This window comes from Scomber japonicus, chromosome 20 (assembly GCF_027409825.1).
Source record: "Scomber japonicus isolate fScoJap1 chromosome 20, fScoJap1.pri, whole genome shotgun sequence".
In the NCBI taxonomy this organism is placed as follows: domain Eukaryota; kingdom Metazoa; phylum Chordata; class Actinopteri; order Scombriformes; family Scombridae; genus Scomber; species Scomber japonicus.
This window is the reverse complement of record NC_070597.1, coordinates 1,680,693-1,701,913: the sequence shown is the minus strand read 5'-3', so window position 1 is coordinate 1,701,913 and position 21,221 is coordinate 1,680,693. Positions and strand designations below refer to the sequence as shown.

At 40.0% G+C, this 21,221-nt stretch overlaps 3 protein-coding genes across 3 annotated transcripts; all 3 read right to left on the bottom strand.

The window, feature by feature from the left end:
- Positions 1 to 3,613: 3,613 nt before the first annotated feature.
- On the bottom strand, positions 3,614 to 7,248 carry LOC128381812 (microfibril-associated glycoprotein 4-like). The gene is made up of 6 exons (XM_053341845.1): positions 7,243 to 7,248; positions 6,488 to 6,643; positions 4,911 to 4,949; positions 4,727 to 4,823; positions 4,473 to 4,640; positions 3,614 to 3,977 (listed from the first exon to the last, which is right to left on the bottom strand). The coding sequence occupies exons 1-6, from the start codon at positions 7,246 to 7,248 to the stop codon at positions 3,724 to 3,726; spliced, it is 720 nt and encodes a 239-aa protein (XP_053197820.1). The 3' UTR covers positions 3,614 to 3,723.
- Positions 7,249 to 9,559: 2,311 nt separating this feature from the next.
- On the bottom strand, positions 9,560 to 15,489 carry LOC128381811 (microfibril-associated glycoprotein 4-like). Its single transcript, XM_053341844.1, has 7 exons — positions 15,352 to 15,489; positions 14,233 to 14,311; positions 13,833 to 13,978; positions 11,439 to 11,477; positions 11,255 to 11,351; positions 11,001 to 11,168; positions 9,560 to 9,923 (listed from the first exon to the last, which is right to left on the bottom strand). The coding sequence occupies exons 1-7, from the start codon at positions 15,487 to 15,489 to the stop codon at positions 9,670 to 9,672; spliced, it is 921 nt and encodes a 306-aa protein (XP_053197819.1). The 3' UTR covers positions 9,560 to 9,669.
- A 4,091-nt stretch (positions 15,490 to 19,580) lies between these two features.
- LOC128381927 (microfibril-associated glycoprotein 4-like) lies at positions 19,581 to 20,924 on the bottom strand. The gene is made up of 4 exons (XM_053341968.1): positions 20,878 to 20,924; positions 20,694 to 20,790; positions 20,440 to 20,607; positions 19,581 to 19,944 (listed from the first exon to the last, which is right to left on the bottom strand). Exons 1-4 carry the CDS (start codon positions 20,902 to 20,904, stop codon positions 19,691 to 19,693), a joined length of 546 nt encoding a protein of 181 aa, XP_053197943.1. The 5' UTR covers positions 20,905 to 20,924; the 3' UTR covers positions 19,581 to 19,690.
- Positions 20,925 to 21,221: the final 297 nt, after the last annotated feature.

Genomic DNA, 21,221 nt, shown 5'->3' with positions numbered 1-21,221 from the left:
GGAGCTCTTTCAAGCTGGGCTCCGGTTCATTCACAACACCTGTCCCGCCAACGAGGAGGACCCGCCCCCATCGCTGCTGTGCCAATCACGAGGCCGTACCTTGCACATGACTATATGAACCTGTGTATTACAGACGTCCCAACTCTCCCGGAAGTTCCTGGAGTCTCCCGCATATTGATAGCGGCTCCCTGACGCCCGCAAATGAGACACAATCTCCCGGAATCTGGAGCGAGCAAGAGCGCGAACTAGAGAGTGACTGCGCGCGCGTGTGTGTGTGTAACTATAAATGCAGCGCGCGTGTGTGTGACTATAAATGAAGCGCGCGCGTGTGTGTGTGTGCCCCCCCCCCCTCAACGGACCCCCCTGAAATGACTGTTTTGCAGGTTGGGATGTCTCGTATTATTTGAATATATTACTATTGAATGCACAATAACAAGGTACATTTATGGCACTATAGGACCAGTTTAATATAAAACACAATTTTATACAATATAAGTAGGGGTCCCCGCTCCATCTCTCCATCAGTTTGGGGGTCCTCGGCCTGGAAAACGTTGAAGACCCCTGCAATAGAATATAAAGTTCTTTAAAGTGCTGATGCAGTTATTGCACGCGCAGTAAACAGTGTTTCTTTCCAGATGTAATCACACAGAAACACAGAGAACCTGTCAAACTGCTGATCGACTCATTTTCTAATTGTGTCAACTGCAGCTGTCAGATAAATGTACTCTGTTACTTTCCACCACTGAAAATAAGACACAAGGAGATTCTTTAAGTTTAGGAATTATTTCGTTTTGGAGAAATAAAACTATAATATTTGTATCTGCCTGTATGTGCTTCTTCACTTTGGCCACCAGGGGGCAGCAGAGGAATAGCAGCGCTTTAGAATAAATCCAGATAGATAAAACAGGTGATGGTTTCCTGTGTGACCAAACATTCATTCACACAAAGAGATGACAAACTGTACCTCACTGACAATGTTGATTTTATGTGCAAGGAAGATAATCAGACTGTTTTTCTTCTGATTATTTGATAAACATTTCATCACAACTCAATTATTATCCCTTACATACGCTTCAGGGTCACATTTCAGCCATTTTTGCATTTTAGAGCTGTAAAAAAAACACCGTACACATATAAGAAAAATACAATAAATACATGGAGTTGTAAATGTTTCAGAATATTGATATTGTTAAATTCTAATAATTAATTGTGAATATACTCTGGTTTTAAAAACATTTTAGAGTTTATAAAATCATGAAGGAAAACACATTTTTGGTGATAATTTAGGAAAAAAAAGATTTGTGAATAAAAATATTTTATATAATAATGATAATTTAATTTAAAGTTGATCTTTCCACTCATCATGTATTTGGACATTTTTAACAGGTTGTTTTAAATTGTCTAAGTGTCATGGCCCCGCCCACGTCATGATGGACGTCTCCGGCGTCAAATTCGAGCTCCAGGTTGCCCTAGCAACTCCACGGATGGACCCAACAGAGGGAAGCCACCTCTCCTCCCCTCCTCCCCCACATCAACCAGCTGACACCACCGCCGCTGGAGCAGGGGGGCGGAGGAGGGATGGCCAGAGATCCCACAACTCTTCCCTCTCACTCCGGACTCCACGAACCTAGCTGAGGTGATGACACTGGACACTTGTAGCTCCCTGGACACAATCTGAGCCACATATTTCACACCTGACAACATTATCCTTTACTTTCTGGAAGTTTTTAAACCACGCTGGACTCTTGTGTCAATCTGTTTTCTGCCTCTTCTCCAGGTCTCAGACTGGGCAGTGAAACTCAGACCGCCTTCTCTCCAGCTACGCTCATCAGCTCCGCCTGGAGGATCCCAAGCTGTTCCCAGACCAGCAGAGATATCTAATCCCTCCAGTGTGTTCTGGGTCTCCTCCCAGTTGGACATACCTGGAACTCCTCTAAAGGAGGGGGTCCAGGAGGATCCTGACCAGGAGCCCAAACCACCTCTGCTGGTTCCTTTCCATGTGAAGGAGCAGCGGCTCTACTCCAAGCCTCTCCCGGATGTCTGAACTCCTGACCCTATCTCTAAGGCTGAGCCCAGACAGTCTCCGGAGGACACTCATTTGGGCCGCTTGTATCCACTATCTCATTGTTTGGGTCACTACCCAAAGCTGGTGAGCATAGGTGAGGGTTGGGACGTAGACTGACTGCTAAACTGAGAGTTTCACCTTCAGGCTCAGCACTTTCTTCACCAGGACAGTCATCACTGCTGATGCTGCACCCATCCACCTGATGCTGCACCCATCCACCTGTCAACCTAACACTCCATCTTACCCTCAATGTGAAGAACCCCCCCCCCCCCACACACACACACACACACACACACACACACACTCCCAACCTTGAGGCAGTTCACCTTTTTCCAACAGAGCACCATGGCCTCAGATTTGGAGGTACTGACTCTCATCCTGACCGTTTCACATGTAGAGTCCAACAGAACAACATCAACCACAAAAAACAGAGAAGCAATTCTGAGGTCCACAGCTGGACTCTCTCGTCCCCGGCTGCATCTTGAGATTCTGTCCATATTCATGCACTATGATATATTCAGTGAAATGACAATTAAATATAAAGATGAAATAAAAGATTTCTAGATTAGAAAACAATATTAACCACATCTTTTTCAAAGTGCAGTGTCTCTTTTGGTCAGATTTCATTCCAGAAACTAAAATGTGTTTAAAAGTATTAAAAACAAATTACATTTATCTCACTTTTATTTTACAGTTAAAAAAGTTTTCAGACTTTAATAAAGGATAAAATTTTAGTTTTTAGGTGTAACATTTCTAAGAGAAGAGAACCCGGATTAATTTTCTACATTTCACTTCCATATGTTTGTTTTTCACATCGCTCACGATCGAAGAGACGAGTCGACCGTCAGGATGAAACAGAAGAAATTCAGGAGTCGATGCTGTGATGGACAAAAGTTCAGAGAATGAACTGATTCAGACTGTCGCTGTGTGTGTGTGTGTGTGTGTGTGTGTGTGTGTGTGTGTGTGTGTGTGTGTGTGTGTGAGAGAGAGAAAATGTATATAAATCAGAACATTTATAACAGCTACAGTTTCTTCTGATGAACAGTTATAGTGAATTCTTCCAAAGACTGAATAAATAAATGATGACAAATCAAAGTTGGTCTTCATGATCTATCATTTCTTTTCACTTTAATTTGCTGTGTGTAACAATGAAAAGCATTAAACATAGAGAACAGGCAATAAATAAGAACAGAGATTCATTATATATCTTTAGTGCTGGATCAAGTGGTGTTATTGTGTCTGTGAGGATATCTGATCAGTCGTTTCTATTTTCAATTTAAAAAAAATCTTTTTAGTTTTGCATTTTGAAGTTTCTAATTTCATGGTGGGAAAAAAATAATCAATTCTTGAAAATCTTTTTTTATTTTTCCTTCATTTCCATAATTTTATTCTTATAAGAGTTCACATAAAAATATATCAGCAGCTTTTTCTCATTACTTTAAAATACTTAAAATCCTACTCGAAAGCACAATATGTAATTTCTGCATTTAACTGTTTGACACAAGACTTTACACCCAGCAGCTCCTCACACACACACTCCACTCTGACTTTTATTGATGCTGAAAATATTCATTTGATTTATATGTGAGGTTACAGATTAGATCAGAGAGAAAGAAAGAAAGAGATCAACAGATATTCTGTTTGTTCGTTCTGGAGAATTACTGCACAGGACGAATCTTCATGCTGAAGGTCTTCAGGGAGTAGTTATGACCCTTCCACGTGGCCCACTCCACTCCTACGAATTTGATAGTGGCATCAGCCCCCCAGCGATAAACTGCGTTAGGGTTTGAATCGAAACAGTTGTTGTACCAGAACGCCCCTAGTGAGTGTCTGGCACAGTTACCGCTGATGGAGTCCTGGTCTTTGTCGAAGGTGGAGAACTTCTGTCCGTTGTGACGATTCATGGAGTCTCCTACAGAAACACAAGAAAACAACAAGTGTATGATCACAACACTGCTGCTAATGACACCATATTATATAATGTTATATAACTATTAACACTACAACTGTCACTACTAATACAGTACTACTGCTATGGCCACCACTTGTACAAATACTTCCAGTACTACTAGTACTGCATCTGCTGCTGCTACTGTAACATAACAACATGCAGTATGTCATGTAGACAAGAACTGTAAAAGGTTGAAGGGATAAAAACACCTGAAACCTGCTGGGGCTCATTTACATTTTTCCTTTAAATGTGTTTATAAAAACCAAAGCTTCATGTAATTAATAAAACATGAGCAGAACACAGATTTGTTGTTACTGAGTTGAAAATCTTTGTGAATCTGTCTTTAGCTGAAGGAATCACACAAATAATCCAATATAAGGACAGAAATCCTCAGTGTCTCCATGTGGAAACCAAACATCAGACAAACAGAAGTACTAACTGCTAACAGTAACTGACCTGCTCCTCCATTATTGAATCCAGACACATGCAGTCTGTATCCGTACGTCTCTGATTCGATGGAGAATGAGGAGTAACGAGCAAACACTTTGTTCCCACTGAAGTCCTCCATGTCGACACGAAGCTCAACCTTTTTCCTCCGAGTCAGATGGAAGAGACTCTCCAGGCCTGAAAACACACAAACATGAAGTCACGTCAGAGTTTGTTTGTTTTAATGAACAGAGAGTTTCATGAAGTCACATGACTGTTCTCACCCAGCCAGTACTCTCCAGCAGCGCTACCAAAGCCCTTCTTGTAGTGATCCCAGGGCCTGTAGAAGTTCACCGAGCCGTCCATCCTCCTCTGGAACACCTGGGGGTTATTATGACAGTCAAACAGGAAGTGTTCATACTGAAAACCACTCAGCTGTGACTTGATGACTTCTGTTCAAAAACTCACCGTCCAGCCTCCTCCTGCTGAGTCCATGTCACAGTACACCTACACACAAACACACTCATTAGTAAATATGATCCTTTACTAAAACTATATTCAACCAATCAGCAGCTGCCACGTCTTGAGTCTGAAGCACCTTAAAGTGTCACTGACAGCTGCTAGCTGCTCCAACTGACTCCTATTCAACAAGTCTCAACTTCTCTCTAGAAATACTGAGTCAGTCATTGTTTTCAACGAGTCATTCTGGTCTCAATCTCTAAATTCAGGCCCTGTAATAAGTGTGCTTGTGTTCATTTCAGAAAATATTACTTTTAATAAGATGCAACCTCCAGGAAATCTATTAGTGTGTCTCAGAGCCTCCAGTGTTGTTGTTCAGTGGAGGAGAGATACACCAGCTTCAGCAGCATCAGATTGCATCGTAAAGTCCACGTCAGTGAACCCAACTCATAGTAAAACATAAAGCTCGTCTCCAGAGTGTCAGGAGGAGGAATAATGTGTCTGTTTCCCAGTCACAGTTTCTTCAGGAGTTTTATGTTGACTTCTGTCTGCTGACACTAACAGACGTTGTAATGATTTTTAAGGTAAAGTACTGTTTCAAAATGATATAATCCTCTTTGTCAGGTTCATCAATGATGAAGTGATCTGAAGATTTTTTCAATGTTAAGACTCATCCTTACTTTATTGGACTCAGTAGTAGTATTTCCTTGATATGATTGGTCTGAAATGTACCTCCCTCCTTGATTAATCTCTAGTTGATGTGTTTTTAAACAAAGGATTTCAGATAGTTATACTAAAATGAATTTTTGAAATGCAGAAAAAATGAATGTAGAATGTCAAATTCACTCTGTCTAAATGATTGAATAAGGCATGTGCTGATAAAACCATTTGATTCCTATCAAGCTTTGATTTGAAGTGTCATTACTGAGTCAAATGTATGAAATTTGTCCCGTGGAGCCAAAATGGTCCAAAAAGCTTGTTAGCATGCAGAATGCAAACAAAAGCAACATGTGCAGAATGCCAACAATACTCTCCAGTATGCATCTGACCAGTCTACCTCACCTACTGTGTCCCACAATGCAAAGCACTGGAATATCAGAAGAACTGACTGAGTGATGAAGTTATACCATTGGTTGGCCGAATGCCACCACTTCCTGTATCTGTTTCAAATTAAAAGCAGTTAAATGTTCATCTTTGGTAAAATCAAGAAGACCACAAGATGCTGCTTGGTAGCAGTGATTACTGAACTGTGAATACAGACGCTGATGAGTTTTGATTCAAACAGACTCTAGGACTCTTTCACATGAAAACACTCACACACACCTACATTTCTTTTCTTGCTTGATTTAATACAACTATTGAAAACTGAACTGAGTTGTGGTCCGTTTGTTTTTGCAGTGCAGGTTTTGGTGATGTATGTTTTATTGCTTTTTGCTGTTTGACTTATTGTCTCGTATGGTTTGACGATGCTACTTTCTTTCTATTTCACAATTATTATTATAATTTTTTTTATTTTTTAAAGATTTTGTTGGCATAGACGCCTTTATTTATCAGTACAGGACAGGGAGAGAGAGGATGAAGTGTACCTGTACAGCAGACGTGGCTCCGATGGGATAGATGGTGTACACTCCACTGGGTCGGCTTTTATCATTGTTACGGATGTCACTGCAGTCCAGCGGGAGATACAGACGTAAGCAGCAGGTCAACACTGGAGCCAGGAGGAGGAGGAAGACTGAAACCAGCTGCAACAGAAACACAACAGCACACATAAAACAGAAGATGTTAAAGAACAGTTCACAGTTCATATTAGCAGTGAGAGAGGTTTTCCTCTCTGTAATCATTCCTCCTGTTCATACTGACTATTAAAAGATCTCCTTCAAATGTGCTTCCAGTGTTCAGTGATGGAGGACTGTATCACAGTGAGTCACACAGTCATTTAAAGTAGATGATCGGCTTCTATTGAGTTTAATCAGTGTGAGTTAGTCATATCAGTGATATCTGACACATTTACAGTCTTTTTAGCAGTAAATTCCCTCTTAGTGTTTCCTGTTGAGCTGTGATATAGATAGATATAGTGTATATGGTATATATATGTTTCTCTGTGGTGGAAGTATAGTAACAAAAAACTTAATGCCTCCTGGCTTGGTGCCTGTATGTTGGAGTTTACCCTGTTGGATGAGAGCTTCAGTGTTCATTTAGGCTCCTTTCAAAGTTTTCTGCTCATAAATGTCCTTAAAATCAAAATTGAAATGAGTATGGATCCCTGGTCAGCACATCCTCTAACAAACTGAAAGGCCTGATCAACATGAATTCAGTCAGGTGTATAAAGTCTCAAACTTACCTTCATTGTCAGAGTTCTGCTGAGGTGATGTGAAGAAAATCTTGATATCACTCAGTCTGTATGCTCTGATGTGTCTGAGCTGTATTTATATCCTAAAGATTCTACCTAATCCTACCTAACCACTCCTCATGCCTGAACCTCACCAGTGTGAGCAGGTAGTGGGCGTGTTGTGTGGCAGGTGTGCTGTGTGTCTCTGGGTTTGTGGGTGGAGACTAAAGAATAGACTTCATGCTGGCACAGTTTACAGATCACTGATAATAATTATAACTCATCTTTTAACAATATTTTTATTAGAGGTTTTTTGTTTTGGTTTGACTATTTTATCACAAGTTTTTACTGTTTTTAAACAATTTTCAAACAACTTATGAAATCTTTGTCATAACTGATGATCTTTTGATGCCTCATCACAACATTTTTATCTGATTACAGACCATGAATTGAAGTTGTGAAGTTGAACTTTCCACCGTCTCTGTCTCTGCCCCCTTACTAAGTTATCAGAAATTCCACAGGTTAGTATAACTCATATGAACCAAGACAACAGGACAAAGTGAAGCTATTGTAAACAAGGCTGGTATATGCTTCTATACTTCAGAAATAAGTGTGGAAAAAGTTTCATGTCAAACAAGCATTCAAGTACTGCATTATTATCATAAAGCAAAAATATGGTTTATGATGCAGCTTGTAAATTTGTGAGGTAAATGAGGGATAGAAAGGTTTTCATGATGGACCCCTGTGGTACAACACAACATTGTTAAGTTTCAGATATCCGCTGCATTACTACATAACTAATTGTTGGAGAGAAATTACTAATGTTAGATGAATCAAAAAGGATTGTGAAGGATTGTTAAGACTGACATTCTGATGTCTAATTAAAGACAGAAACTGCTGTCAAAACAGGAATGAGGATGTAACTAGAAAAAACAATAATTCTGTTTGTGTCTGGCAATAAATCAAGAATGTCTTTGTACTACATTCTGATGGCAGGTGGGAAAACCAAGCTCAGTGAGTGACATTATTAGTTTCATTGTACCTGCTGGGTGTGGTGTTGCGGACACCTTAAACTCTGCTTCATTGGTCCTGTGTGTGTGCAGGCTGCTGTTTCCTCATTAAATCACTGATGAAAAATGACAGTTAAAGTTCACTCGTATCAAAGTACAAATGTTTGCTGAGGCTTTCCTTCTTAATCTTAAAATAATGATTAGGTTAAATACCCTGCAGTTGGTACCAGAGTTTACGCTAGACTGTTTTTATGGCCGGTAATATTCCAGAATTCGGGCCGTACAGAACAACAACATATGTTTAATACAGCACAGAGCTCCCTGAGGTCACATGGTTAAAAAAAAAACTCAATGCGCATCTGTGCACACGGATTACCTGCATGACTGTAGTGACCTCAGTTGGTTTAGCTTTGATTCAACACATTCATTTTATTAAAAAGTTATTAAAAGAATGAATTCTAAACTGACCTTTTGAACTGAGCATAGACTACAACGATAAAATAAAACAAATAGCCGCAATGTTATTAATTAAGTCTCCGTGTGCGCTGCGATTGGTCAGAGGAGCTCTGTACAAGCAGCTGCTGTGAGCGAGGACAGAGATTTGGATGAGGTGAGGACATTTATATTAGTTTGATAAAGTTAAACGTGAAGTAGGTTTGCTGTTGGCTTCCTGACTTACTTTAAAAAAGACAAGAGATAGAAAGTCAGAGAGCGAGAGAGCGGTGGTCTAGTGAGAATGAATGACAAAGACAGAGAGAGAGAGAGAGAGAGAGAGAGAGAGAGAGAGAGAGAGAGAGAGAGAGAGAGAGAGAGAGAGAGAGAGGAGATTAATCAAAAAGGCTTGTGAAGGATTGTTAAGACTGATGTTTCTGATGTCTGATTAAAGACAGAAACTGCTGTCAAAACAGGAATGAGGATGTAATTAGAAAAAACAATAATTCTGTTTGTGTCTGGCAATAAATCAAGAATGTATTTGTACTACATCCTGATGGTAAGTGTTCCCCACAAACAATGCGATGCAACGAGGAGGTAAACATGGGAGCTGAGGTGGTTGCTGTATTTCTGGTTTGTGTGTTTGTGTACTTGGCAGTGGGTACTTTTTTCCGGCGGTGGATGCTTTCTACTACTATTCTTCTTCTGTTGGGTTTTAAAAATGCAGCTTATTTTGACACTTTCTGTTGATGTCACATCCCACTTTGAGTACACCTAATCAGGACCGAGTCAACCCCACCCAGGAGTTTTTTGAAAGCACAATATGTAATTTCTGCCGTTAGTTGTTTGACACCCAGCAGCTGCTCACACACACACTCCACTCTGACTTTTATTGATGCTGGAAATCTTTATTTGATTTATATGTGAGGTTACAGATTAGATCAGAGAGAAAGAAAGAAAGAGATCAACAGATATTCTGTTTGTTCGTTCTGGAGAATTACTGCACAGGACGAATGTTCATGCTGATGGTCTTCAGGGAGTAGTTAACACCCTTCCAGCGGTGCCACTCCACTCCAACAGCAAAGATAGTGGCATCAGCCCCCCAGCGATAAACCCCGTTAGGGTTTGAATCGTGACAGTTGTCGTACCAGAACGCCCCCAGGAACTGTCTGGCACAGTTTCTGCTGACGGGGTCCTGGTCTTTGTCGAAGGTGGAGAACTTCTGTCCGTTGTGATAACTCAGGCCGTCTCCTACAGAACACAAGAAAACAACAAGTGTATGATCACATGTTACAACCCAGCTCGTTGAAGGAAATGTAACATAAAAAACAGATGTTGAGTTTATTCTTGTAAATCTTTGGTTAATAAATAATTTTGTTTAAACAAAATTATTTATTAACCAAAGATTTACAAGAATAAACTCAATAAACAAAGAAATAGAAACAAAAGAGCTAACAACAAAACAGAAAGGAAATCTACCAAACCTCTATGAACAGTCTCTATAAAAATACAAAAGGTGAGCAGGACCCCTACTCCTAGTGAGCTAGTACAAAATAAAGAGCTAATGATGGTGTGTGTCAGTAAACTAAGCTTGGCCAACAGGTGACAATTCACGGTATCAAAACCTAGGAGTACAGCAGCAAAGCCAGGCAGACTGGCCAGAATGATCTAGCCGCCCCGAGTGTCGGGCCGCAGAGCATTTAAAAGCTCATGCTCTAATTGGAGCTAGGGATTGGAGCAGTTCCACTGACGCCTCACCAATCAGGAACACGAGTTGGAGCTGGAGGAATGGGAGGAGTCAGGACCGGAGAAGAACACACAGAGAGCCCAAACACACCCAATACACACTTCTAGAGGGCCGTGACATCACAACACTGCTGCTAATGACACCATATTATATAATGTTATATAACTATTAACACTACAACTGTCACTACTAATACAGTACTACTGCTATGGCCACCACTTGTACAAATACTTCCAGTACTACTAGTACTGCATCTGCTGCTGCTACTGTAACATAACAACATGCAGTATGTCATGTAGACAAGAACTGTAAAAGGTTGAAGGGATAAAAACACCTGAAACCTGCTGGGGCTCATTTACATTTTTCCTTTAAATGTGTTTATAAAAACCAAAGCTTCATGTAATTAATAAAACATGAGCAGAACACAGATTTGTTGTTACTGAGCTGAAAATCTTTGTGAATCTGTCTTTAGCTGAAGGAATCACACAAATAATCCAATATAAGGACAGAAATCCTCAGTGTCTCCATGTGGAAACCAAACATCAGACAAACAGAAGTACTAACTGCTAACAGTAACTGACCTGCTCCTCCATCAGTGAATCCAGACACATGCAGTCTGTATTCGTGGGACTCTGGGTCGATGGAGAACGAGGAGTAACGAGCAAACACTTTGTTCCCACTGAAGTCCTCCATGTCGACCAGCAGCTCAAACTTTTTCCTCAGAGTCAGATGGAAGAGACTCTCCAGGCCTGAAAACACACAAACATGAAGTCACGTCAGAGTTTGTTTGTTTTAATGAACAGAGAGTTTCATGAAGTCACATGACTGTTCTCACCCAGCCAGTACTCTCCAGCAGCGCTACCAAAGCCCTTCTTGTAGTGATCCCAGGGCCTGTAGAAGTTCACAGAGCCGTCCATCCTCCTCTGGAACACCTGGGGGTTATTATGACAGTCAAACAGGAAGTGTTCATACTGAAAACCACTCAGCTGTGACTTGATGGCTTCTGTTCAAAAACTCACCGTCCAGCCTCCTCCATCTGAGTCCATGTCACAGTACACCTACACACAAACACACTCATTAGTAAATATGATCCTTTAAAACTATATTCAACCAATCAGCAGCTGCCACGTCTTGAGTCTGAGGCTGTGTCTCAATTCCGACCCAACTGCGAGGCTGCATCCTCGAAGTACGCGGCCTTTGCGGCCTTCGAAGGATGCAGCCTTCTGAGGAACCTCCGAAGGACGCATCAACCGTTGTTAAATGAGACGGTCTAGCCTTCGAGGCATTTCCTGGTTGCGTCACCAGCTGTTCTCGCCCATAAGACGAGAAAGACGTCTCGACCGAAAAGACGGTGAAAAAGCTGACAAAATTATAAGAGAGAAGAAAGGAGAAGAATAAAGGAAAGGAGAAGAAAGAAGGAAAACACACAAGAGAAAGAATAATAAAATAATAATAATCTGTAAATAGTTATTCCTGATGTAATTTTTGTAAATAGTGAAATGTTTCATCACTTGATAATAAAAGAAAATATTTAATCCCTTGTTCTTCCTGAACAGTAGCACTTTATGCCGTTTGTTAACCCTGTTATAAATTGTACTTAAGTTGTAAATACTAAATGGAATAGACAACGTGTAACAATTGACAATATTTTTTATTTTATAACATTAACATAAAATCACCACTTCTTTTTGGCCTGGTGGGGCTGGACCTTCCCCTCCATGCCCATCTTTTCCAGTATTGTTCTAAACACAGAGGGAAGCAAGAGAAAAGGTAAACACAGGGATGCTATGTTAACAGACATAAGGGTTCTAATATAGCAAAAAATTATCATAATAATGAAGTATAACATATAATAGTGACAATCCCAAACGTAGCTCTTTATTAAAATCTAAATTTGTTCATCTTAGTATATATATATACACACACACATATATATATATATATATATATATATATATATACATATATATATATATATATACATATATATATATATATATATATATATATATATATATATATATATATATATATATATATATATATATATATATATATATATATATATATAAGATATAAGATATATAGATATATAAGATATATATATATATAAGATATAAGTCAAGTAATAAAATATAAGTAATTAGTAAAAGTATAAAAGTATAAGTAGTAATAAGTAAAAATAATTAAATAAAACAAACCAATATTTACACTTGAATGAAAAGTCTTCATCTGTTGGTGTCGCCATTGTTGTGTTTTCAAAGCAAAGGATCTTGGGATGTGGGAGGCCGCGAAGGATAGTAGCGATGCATCCTCGAAAAACAGGGAAAAGAAGGACGCATTTCAAGGCTGCATTTGAAGGAGTCTTCGAATTGGGACAGCCTTCGCGCGGCGTTGTGACGTAATCGGCCTCGAAATGCGCACTTCGAGGATGCAGCCTCGCAATTAGGACCAGATTGGGACACAGCCTGAAGCACCTTAAAGTGTCACTGACAGCTGCTAGCTGTTCCAACTGACTCATATTCAACAAGTCTCAACTTCTCTCTAGAAATACTGAGTCAGTCATTGTTTTCAACGAGTCATTCTGGTCTCAATCTCTAAATTCAGGCCCTCTAATAAGTGTGCTGGTGGTCATTTAGGAAGTTATTGCCCCGTTAAAGGACCAGTGTGTAAGATTAAGGGGACGTATTGTCAGACATTGATTATAATATTCATAATTATGTTTTTATCAGTGTATTAAAACCTGAAAATAAGAATTGTTGTGATGTTAGCACAGAATGAACCTCTATATCTACAGAGGTCCTCTTCCACAGAGCCTACCATGTTTCTACAGAAGTCCAGAACAGACAAACCAAACACTGGCTTGTTATGACCTGACTCAAGTGGCCACAACAAAAGGGAGACACATCATGTTACAAAACGACAGATTCAAAATCTTGTTATTATCCATTGTGTCAAATCTTCATCTGAAACCCTAACCCAAATAAATGTAGTGGAGTACAAAGTTCAATATTTCCCTCTGACATGTAGGAAGTAGCATCAGATGGAAATACTACAGTAAAGTACTAGTACCTCAATCTGTACTACAGTAAAGTACTAGTACCTCTAAATTGTACTTAAGTACAGTACTTGAGTAAATGTACTGAGTAACTTTCCACCACTGTGTGACAGTGTGAGGGTTCATGTGTAGTTTGTGTCCTGCTGAAAGCTCAGACATACAGTCAGTCTGTGGATACAACTAGATGGAACTAATAGACAACAGAGACATCTAGTGGTGGAACATGTTCATTACAACAGAGCCTCCAGTTATATCTGCTGGTTTAGTAGAATCAACCTGAACTGTCTTCACATGGTGATGGACTCATCTTTGAACCAACATCTTCTAACTGTGTCCCAGAGAGGATGAAGTGTACCTGGACAGCAGACGTGGCTCCGATGGGATAGATGGTGTACACTCCACTGAGTTGGCTGTTGTCATTGTTATGGATGTCACTGCAGTCCAGCGGGAGGACGAGAGGTAAGCAGCAGGTCAACACTGGAGCCAGGAGGAGGAGGAAGACTGAAACCAGCTGCAACAGAAACACAGCAGCACACACAAAATAAACTAAAACTAAACTCAAAAGAAGATTCACGTCCAATTTTGTTGAAACAACTGACTGTATTTTGGGATTTTTGGTATTTTTAAAACATTATCACAGAGTGAAATTTTAAAGGTGCTGAGAAAATACAGAAAATTAAGTTGTAGAAACTCTTTTATCACCACAGACATTTGTTCATATTAATTCAGTCAGGTGTGTAAAGTCACAAACTTACCTCCATCATCAAAGTTCTGCTGAGAGGATCTGATGAAAATCTTGATGTCAGTCAGTCTGGATGCTCTGATGTGTCTGAACTGTATCAATATCACAAATATTAATAAATGACTGACATCCACCTACATTGTGGGGACTCTGCTCCATTACTGGGACAAAAGAGACTCTTCTCACAATGTTAACTGTACCATCTCTACTGTTATCAGATCATTTAAACACACATAGACACAAACATGATGAAAACTGTTGGTTACGTTACCTTTAGATGCTGAAAATAATCTGAATCAAGCCGATGAGTGAGGGTGAAATTAATCTGCAGCTTCAACCAGGAAACCAACCAGGAGACGAATGAACAAGTTACTCACAGCCGGAGGTTTATAAGGTCTGCTGAGTCACAAACAATCTCAATTGTATGTACAGTAATGATCTTTAACCTGGAACAAAAGTCAAATATTAATAGGCAGTATAAATGTTTATCAGTTGGATCATAAAGTATGATGTGTTGTTGCTTTTATTCCAACAAGGAAATAAAAAGTGCTGTTGTAGGCTAAAGATCAATCCCATCCCTGCATCTGGTAGGTTGCACACAGTGTGTGTTTAAATAAATATTCTAATGATAATAGTCCACAATTGTGTGACAATGCATTGATTTTAATCATATAATATCACATTTGCTTGGGGGAGGATCCTCAAACCCTCCAACTAAAGCTTCTATGGACCTTTGACCTTGTTATTGTATGTGACTGCTGCAGCTCTAATTATTTTATCAACTGGATACCATCATAAAACAACAACAATCTTATCATGTCAGCAAAATGGTGCACAACAAGAAACACTGCAGCCAGTATTCTATTAAATATCTCAGCTATGGATACATATCCTTCTGGTTTTGGTTTTGTTTTTCACATCACTCGTGGTCGAAGACACGAGTAAACTGTCAGGATGAAACATGAAACAGAAGAAATTCAGGAGTCGATGCTGCGATGGACAAAAGTTCACAGCTTGTGTGTATGTGTGTGTGTGTGTGTGTGTGTGTGTGTGTGTGTGTGTTAGAATATTTATAATTTAACAGCTATACTTTCTTCTGATAAAAAGTTATATTATAAGCCCCAGCTGTGACCTCCTGAGTTTCCTTGTCTGTCTTGTCTCCTCCCCTTGTGCTCCTCTCCTGTTTGTCTGTGTTTCCATTGGCAGAGGCAGGGCTCAGTGGTGGAGGTTTGGCACACCTGATACTCATCTCAATCAACAGCTGCAGCATCAAGATCGTTCTGCTACGCCTGTGGTAACGCTCGGCAGAAGAGCGTGTTTTCTTGTGTAGATTACTTCTATTGTAACCGCTCTCTCCTGTTCCCTATACAGTTTTGCTTACCCCACCTGCTGGTGCCCTGCCTCTGCCCCCTTGGATCCCGCTCCCTGTGCACTGCCTTCCCAGTTTGGACCTTGCCACACCAACCTTCCCTGGAAGCCTTACCCCAGACCCAGCCACTGCTCCCTCACTGCCCCACTCACCTTGTCATTAAACCCTGCCTTTGAGTTTACCTTCTGTGTGTTTGTCTCTGTGGTCTGCTCTGGGGTCCTAATATTTCTGGTTGTGACAGAAATCAATAATTATGAACAGTGTTTTGGGATTTTTCTACAAGCTGTGATCTATCATTTCTTTTCACTTTAATTTGCTGTGTGTAACAATGAAAAACATTAAACAGAGAGAACAGACAATAAAATCAAACAGAAAAGGGGAGAAAAACAAAGTACTTACAGCAGTAGTAACTGCATGTTAGAGGAAGAAAATAGAGATTCATTATTTCACTTTAGTGCTTTAGTGACCTCTTTATAATATATCATCACCTCTGAACTCATGATGAAGGACTGGAACCCCCCCCCCCCCGTCTCTCTGCCTAACACCTTTAAAAGGTATAAAATTCTTATTGTCAAATTTTGCCTTATTGATAACATTTTATCAACTGTGTTCCCAATAGACATTATGAGTCAGTTTATGTTGTCAGGTAATTTTTTTCTTTTCTCTTTCACACAACATGTGTTAATTTTAAGGTGATAGATTGTTGTTGTAAACAACTGCTGAAAGCTCAGACATACAGTCAGTCTGTGGATACAACTAGATGGAACTAATAGACAACAGAGACATCTAGTGGCGAAACGTGTTCATTACAACAGAGTTCAAGCTGCTGTGAGCTCCAATACAAGTCAACTCCATCTGTCATTTGGTTTTTCATCACTTCACTGATCTCATGTGATGTTTATGATGTAAGCTGTTAACCTTAAAAAAACAAAAAGAAAGAAAAAAAGGTCAATTTATTCAGGCCTTTAACAGACTCACCTGAGGGGGTCCTCGTAGGTACTGCAGGGGGGTCGCGAAAGACTTTTTTTTTTATATTCCGCTCGCAATCTTTTCCACAAATTGAAATGTCTTTAAATACACATTAACATGAATCCAACACACTGTAGTGAACAGATAAATGGAGGCAGAAGGCGTCTTTCAGTCAGCAGTGCACACATTCAGCGACACACAGGAGCTCTTTCAAGCTGGGCTCCGGTTCATTCACAACACCTGTCCCGCCAAAGAGGAGAACCCGCCCCAATCGCTGCTGTGCCAATCACGAGGCCGTACCTTGCACATGAATATATGAACCTGTGTATTACAGACGTCCCAACTCTCCCGGAAGTTCCTGGAGCCTGGAAAACATTGAAGACCCCTGCAATAGAATATAAAGTACTTTAAAGTGCTGATGCAGTTATTGCACGCGCAGTAAACAGTGTTTCTTTCCAGATGTAATCACACAGAAACACAGAGAACCTGTCAAACTGCTGATCGACTCATTTTCTAATTGTGTCAACTGCAGCTGTCAAATAAATGTACTCTGTTACTTTCCACCACTGAAAATAAGACACAAGGAGATTCTTTAAGTTTAGGAATTATTTCGTTTTGGAGAAATAAAACTATAATATTTGTATCTGCCTGTATGTGTTTCTTCACTTTGGCCACCAGGGGGCAGCAGAGGAATAACAGCGCTTTAGAATAAATCCAGATAGATAAAACAGGTGATGGTTTCCTGTGTGACCAAACATTCATTCACACAAAGAGATGACAAACTGTACCTCACTGACAATGTTGATTTTATGTGCAAGGAAGATAATCAGACTGTTTTTATGATTATTTGATAAACATTTCATCACAACTCAATTATTATCCCTTACATACGCTTCAGGGTCACATTTCAGCCATTTTTGCATTTTAGAGCTGTAAAAAAAAACACTGTACACATATAAGAAAAATACAATAAATACATTAAAATATAATTTAAAAAATGGAGTTGTTAATGTTTCTGAATATTGATATTGTTAAATTCTAATAATATATTGTGAATATACTCTGGTTTTAAAAACATTTTATAATTTATAAAATCATTTTTGGTGACAATTCAGAAAAAAAAGATTTGTGAATAAAAATATTTTATATAATAATGATAATTTAATTTAAAGTTGATCTTTCCACTCATCATGTATTTGGACATTTTTAATAGGCTGTTTTAAATGTTCTTTAATGATGACGTCACGCAAAGAGTGACACGCCCTGCCCACGTCATGACGGACGTCTCCGGCGTCAAATTCGAGCTCCAGGTTGCCCTAGCAACTCCACGGATAGACCCAACAGAGGGAAGCCACCTCTCCTCCCCTCCTCCCCCACATCAACCAGCTGACACCACCGCTGCTGGAGCAGGGAGGTGGAGGAGGGATGGCCAGAGATCCCACAACTCTTCCCTCTCACTCCGGACTCCACGAACCGAGCTGAGGATTTTTATCTTCGTGCGTAAAAGCGCGGATGGCACAGATGGCACAGATGTCGGAGTCGGTGATGACACTGGACACTTGTAGCTCCCTGGACACAATCTGAACCGGGTGACCAGACTGTTTGCTGCATGTAAACATGCACAGAGTCTCCGTTGTGAATTGCTGAGGGACTTTAATTTACGAGGATTTATTTGGTGTCTCTGCGTTGTTGGACCGGGCTGTTTGCAGGAGGAAGAGGAAGAGGAAGAGGAGGGTTACACGCTGCCGAGTCTCGTCTCATGATGGGACCGTAGAGGATGAGCCACAGAAGCAGCCCGGCCAGAGCGTACGACTTTCTCTTCCTGGTGGGAGACAGTGATGTGGGGAAAGGAGAGATCCTGGCGAGCCTGCAGGACGGAGCCAGCGAGTCTCCGTACGGATACAACATGGGTGAGAGAGAGAGAGAGAGAGAGAGAGAGAGAGAGAGAGAGAGAGAGAGACGATCTGAGCTCGTCTCTTAATAACATCAAACTGTATCAGCATAGAAAGAGTTTTACATTTTAACTCATTTCATTTCACTAAATTCAAAGAGTCAAAAGCAAAGTTATTATTTGTATAAAGTAATTGAGGATAATGATGCAAACAGAGTGCAGGTTGATATCTAATGATTCTTCCTCCTTTGTAGAAGTGAAACCGTTCATAGCAGCTGTAGTTCACTGTCATAGTGTCTCTCATAGTTTATTAAACTGATTTTACTGTTACTTTGTGCATCAGATTGGGATCATTCATGTTTTCCAGTGAAACAGGTTTGACAGGTGAGAGGACTAATTTGATTGAAAAGCGATCGGTTGATAATGAAAATAATCGTTAAAGAACATTTTAAGACTGAAAAATAAATAATAAAAGTTTTCAAAAGAAGGATTTTCCTGACTTCGTGTGTTCCCCAGAGGTTTTTCATGGTGGGGACCTTTTCCTGACAAAGTGTGTAAGTGTACATTAGCATATTAGCTTCGTATTAGCATATTAGCTTAGCGATTAGGCCCCTGGCATTCTGGATTATTAAATGCAGTGTTAATGGTTAGGGTTAGGGTTTCAATCCAACATTTGTTCAGATACTTGTCATGAATTGTGCTGTGGCTAACAGTGATGGCAATTGTATGCTAATTATTATGGGTCCTCACAAGGGGGGCAAAATTTAGGTTAAAAATCTATGTGAGAGTTATTGATATTTAAAGTCATGTTTTTGTGGAAAAAAACAGAAGATGAATTTAGTAGTTAAAATGATGTTTCTAGACCCTTTAGAAAGGCTGGAACCCACAGGGCTCCATCCAGTCAGGGGTCCCCACAGGGTAATAAAAACAGGTATAGGTGTGTGAGAGAGAATGTTTATGAATCAGAACATTTATAATTTAACATCTGCTGTTTCTTCTGTTAACAGTTATAATTAATTATTCTAAAGATTGAAGTGAAATCAATAAATTATGACAAATCAAATTTGGTCTTCAACTGTTGACCTTTTCACTTTACACCCAGCAGCTGCTCACACACACACTCCACTCTGACTTTTATTCATGCTGGAAATATTTATTTGATTTATATGTGAGGTTACAGATTAGATCAGAGAGAAAGAAAGAAAGAGATCAACAGATATTCTGTTTGTTCGTTCTGGAGAATTACTGCACAGGACGAATCTTCATGCTGATGGTCTTCAGGGAGTAGTTATGACCCTTCCAGTGGTACCACTCCACTCCTACGAATTTGATGGTGGCATCAGCCCCCCAGCGATAAACTGCATTGGGGTTTGTATAGAAACAGGCTTTGTACCAGAACGCCCCCAGGAACAGTCTGGCACAGTTAGTGCTGTAGGAGTCCTGGTCTTTGTCGAAGGTGGAGAACTTCTGTCCGCTGTGATAACTCAGGGAGTCTCCTACAGAAACACAAGAAAACAACAAGTGTATGATCACAACACTGCTGCTAATGACACCATATTATATAATGTTATATAACTATTAACACTACAACTGTCACTACTAATACAGTACTACTGCTATGGCCACCACTTGTACAAATACTTCCAGTACTACTAGTACTGCATCTGCTGCTGCTACTGTAACATAACAACATGCAGTATGTCATGTAGACAAGAACTGTAAAAGGTTGAAGGGATAAAAACACCTGAAACCTGCTGGGGCTCATTTACATTTTTCCTTTAAATGTGTTTATAAAAACCAAAGCTTCATGTAATCAATAAAACATGAGCAGAACACAGATTTGTTGTTACTGAGTTGAAAATCTCTGTGAATCTGTCTTTAGCTGAAGGAATCACACAAATAATCCAATATAAGGACAGAAATCCTCAGTGTCTCCATGTGGAAACCAAACATCAGACAAACAGAAGTACTAACTGCTAACAGTAACTGACCTGCTCCTCCATTATTGAATCCAGACACATGCAGTCTGTATCCGTACGCCTCTGATTCGATGGAGAACGAGGAGTAACGAGCAAACACTTTGTTCCCACTGAAGTCCTCCATGTCGACACGAAGCTCCACCCTTTTTCTACGAGTCAGATGGAAGAGACTCTCTAGGCCTGAAAACACACAAACATGAAGTCACGTCAGAGTTTGTTTGTTTTAATGAACAGAGAGTTTCATGAAGTCACATGACTGTTCTCACCCAGCCAGTACTCTCCAGCAGCGCTACCAAAGCCCTTCTTGTAGTGATCCCAGGGCCTGTAGAAGTTCACCGAGCCGTCCATCCTCCTCTGGAACACCTGGGGGTTATTATGACGGTCAAACAGGAAGTGTTCATACTGAAAACCACTCAGCTGTGACTTGATGACTTCTGTTCAAAAACTCACCGTCCAGCCTCCTCCATCTGAGTCCATGTCACAGTACACCTACACACAAACACACTCATTAGTAAATACGATCCTTTACTAAAACTATATTCAACCAATCAGCAGCTGCCACGTCTTGAGTCTGAAGCACCTTAAAGTGTCACTGACAGCTGCTAGCTGCTCCAACTGACTCCTATTCAACAAGTCTCAACTTCTTTCTAGAAATACTGAGTCAGTCTTTGTTTTCAACGAGTCATTCTGGTCTCAATCTCTAAATTCAGGCCCTCTAATAAGTGTGCTGGTGGTCATTTAAAAAATATTACTTTTAATAAGATGCAACCTCCAGGAAATCTATTAGTGTGTCT

What these genes read in the sequence shown, in the direction of transcription:
- LOC128381812 (XM_053341845.1), bottom strand. An exon ending in GAGCCACGTCTGCTGTACAG is followed by an intron (nt 4,950 to 6,487) that starts GTACACTTCATC and finishes GTTTGTGTGTAG; the next exon opens with GTGTACTGTGACATGGACTC. An exon ending in ATTCAATAATGGAGGAGCAG is followed by an intron (nt 3,978 to 4,472) that starts GTCAGTTACTGT and finishes GTGTTTCTGTAG; the next exon opens with GAGACTCCATGAATCGTCAC.
- LOC128381811 (XM_053341844.1), bottom strand. Translation starts at nt 15,489, where the DNA reads ATGCTGCAGCTGTTGATTGAGATGAGTATCAGGTGTGCCAAACCTCCA. An exon ending in GCAGAACTTTGATGATGGAG is followed by an intron (nt 13,979 to 14,232) that starts GTAAGTTTGTGA and finishes AGCTGGTTTCAG; the next exon opens with TCTTCCTCCTCCTCCTGGCT. An exon ending in CAGATGGAGGAGGCTGGACG is followed by an intron (nt 11,352 to 11,438) that starts GTGAGTTTTTGA and finishes AATAACCCCCAG; the next exon opens with GTGTTCCAGAGGAGGATGGA.
- LOC128381927 (XM_053341968.1), bottom strand. Translation starts at nt 20,904, where the DNA reads ATGGACTCAGATGGAGGAGGCTGGACG. An exon ending in TGCTGGAGAGTACTGGCTGG is followed by an intron (nt 20,608 to 20,693) that starts GTGAGAACAGTC and finishes GTGTGTTTTCAG; the next exon opens with GCCTAGAGAGTCTCTTCCAT. An exon ending in ATTCAATAATGGAGGAGCAG is followed by an intron (nt 19,945 to 20,439) that starts GTCAGTTACTGT and finishes GTGTTTCTGTAG; the next exon opens with GAGACTCCCTGAGTTATCAC.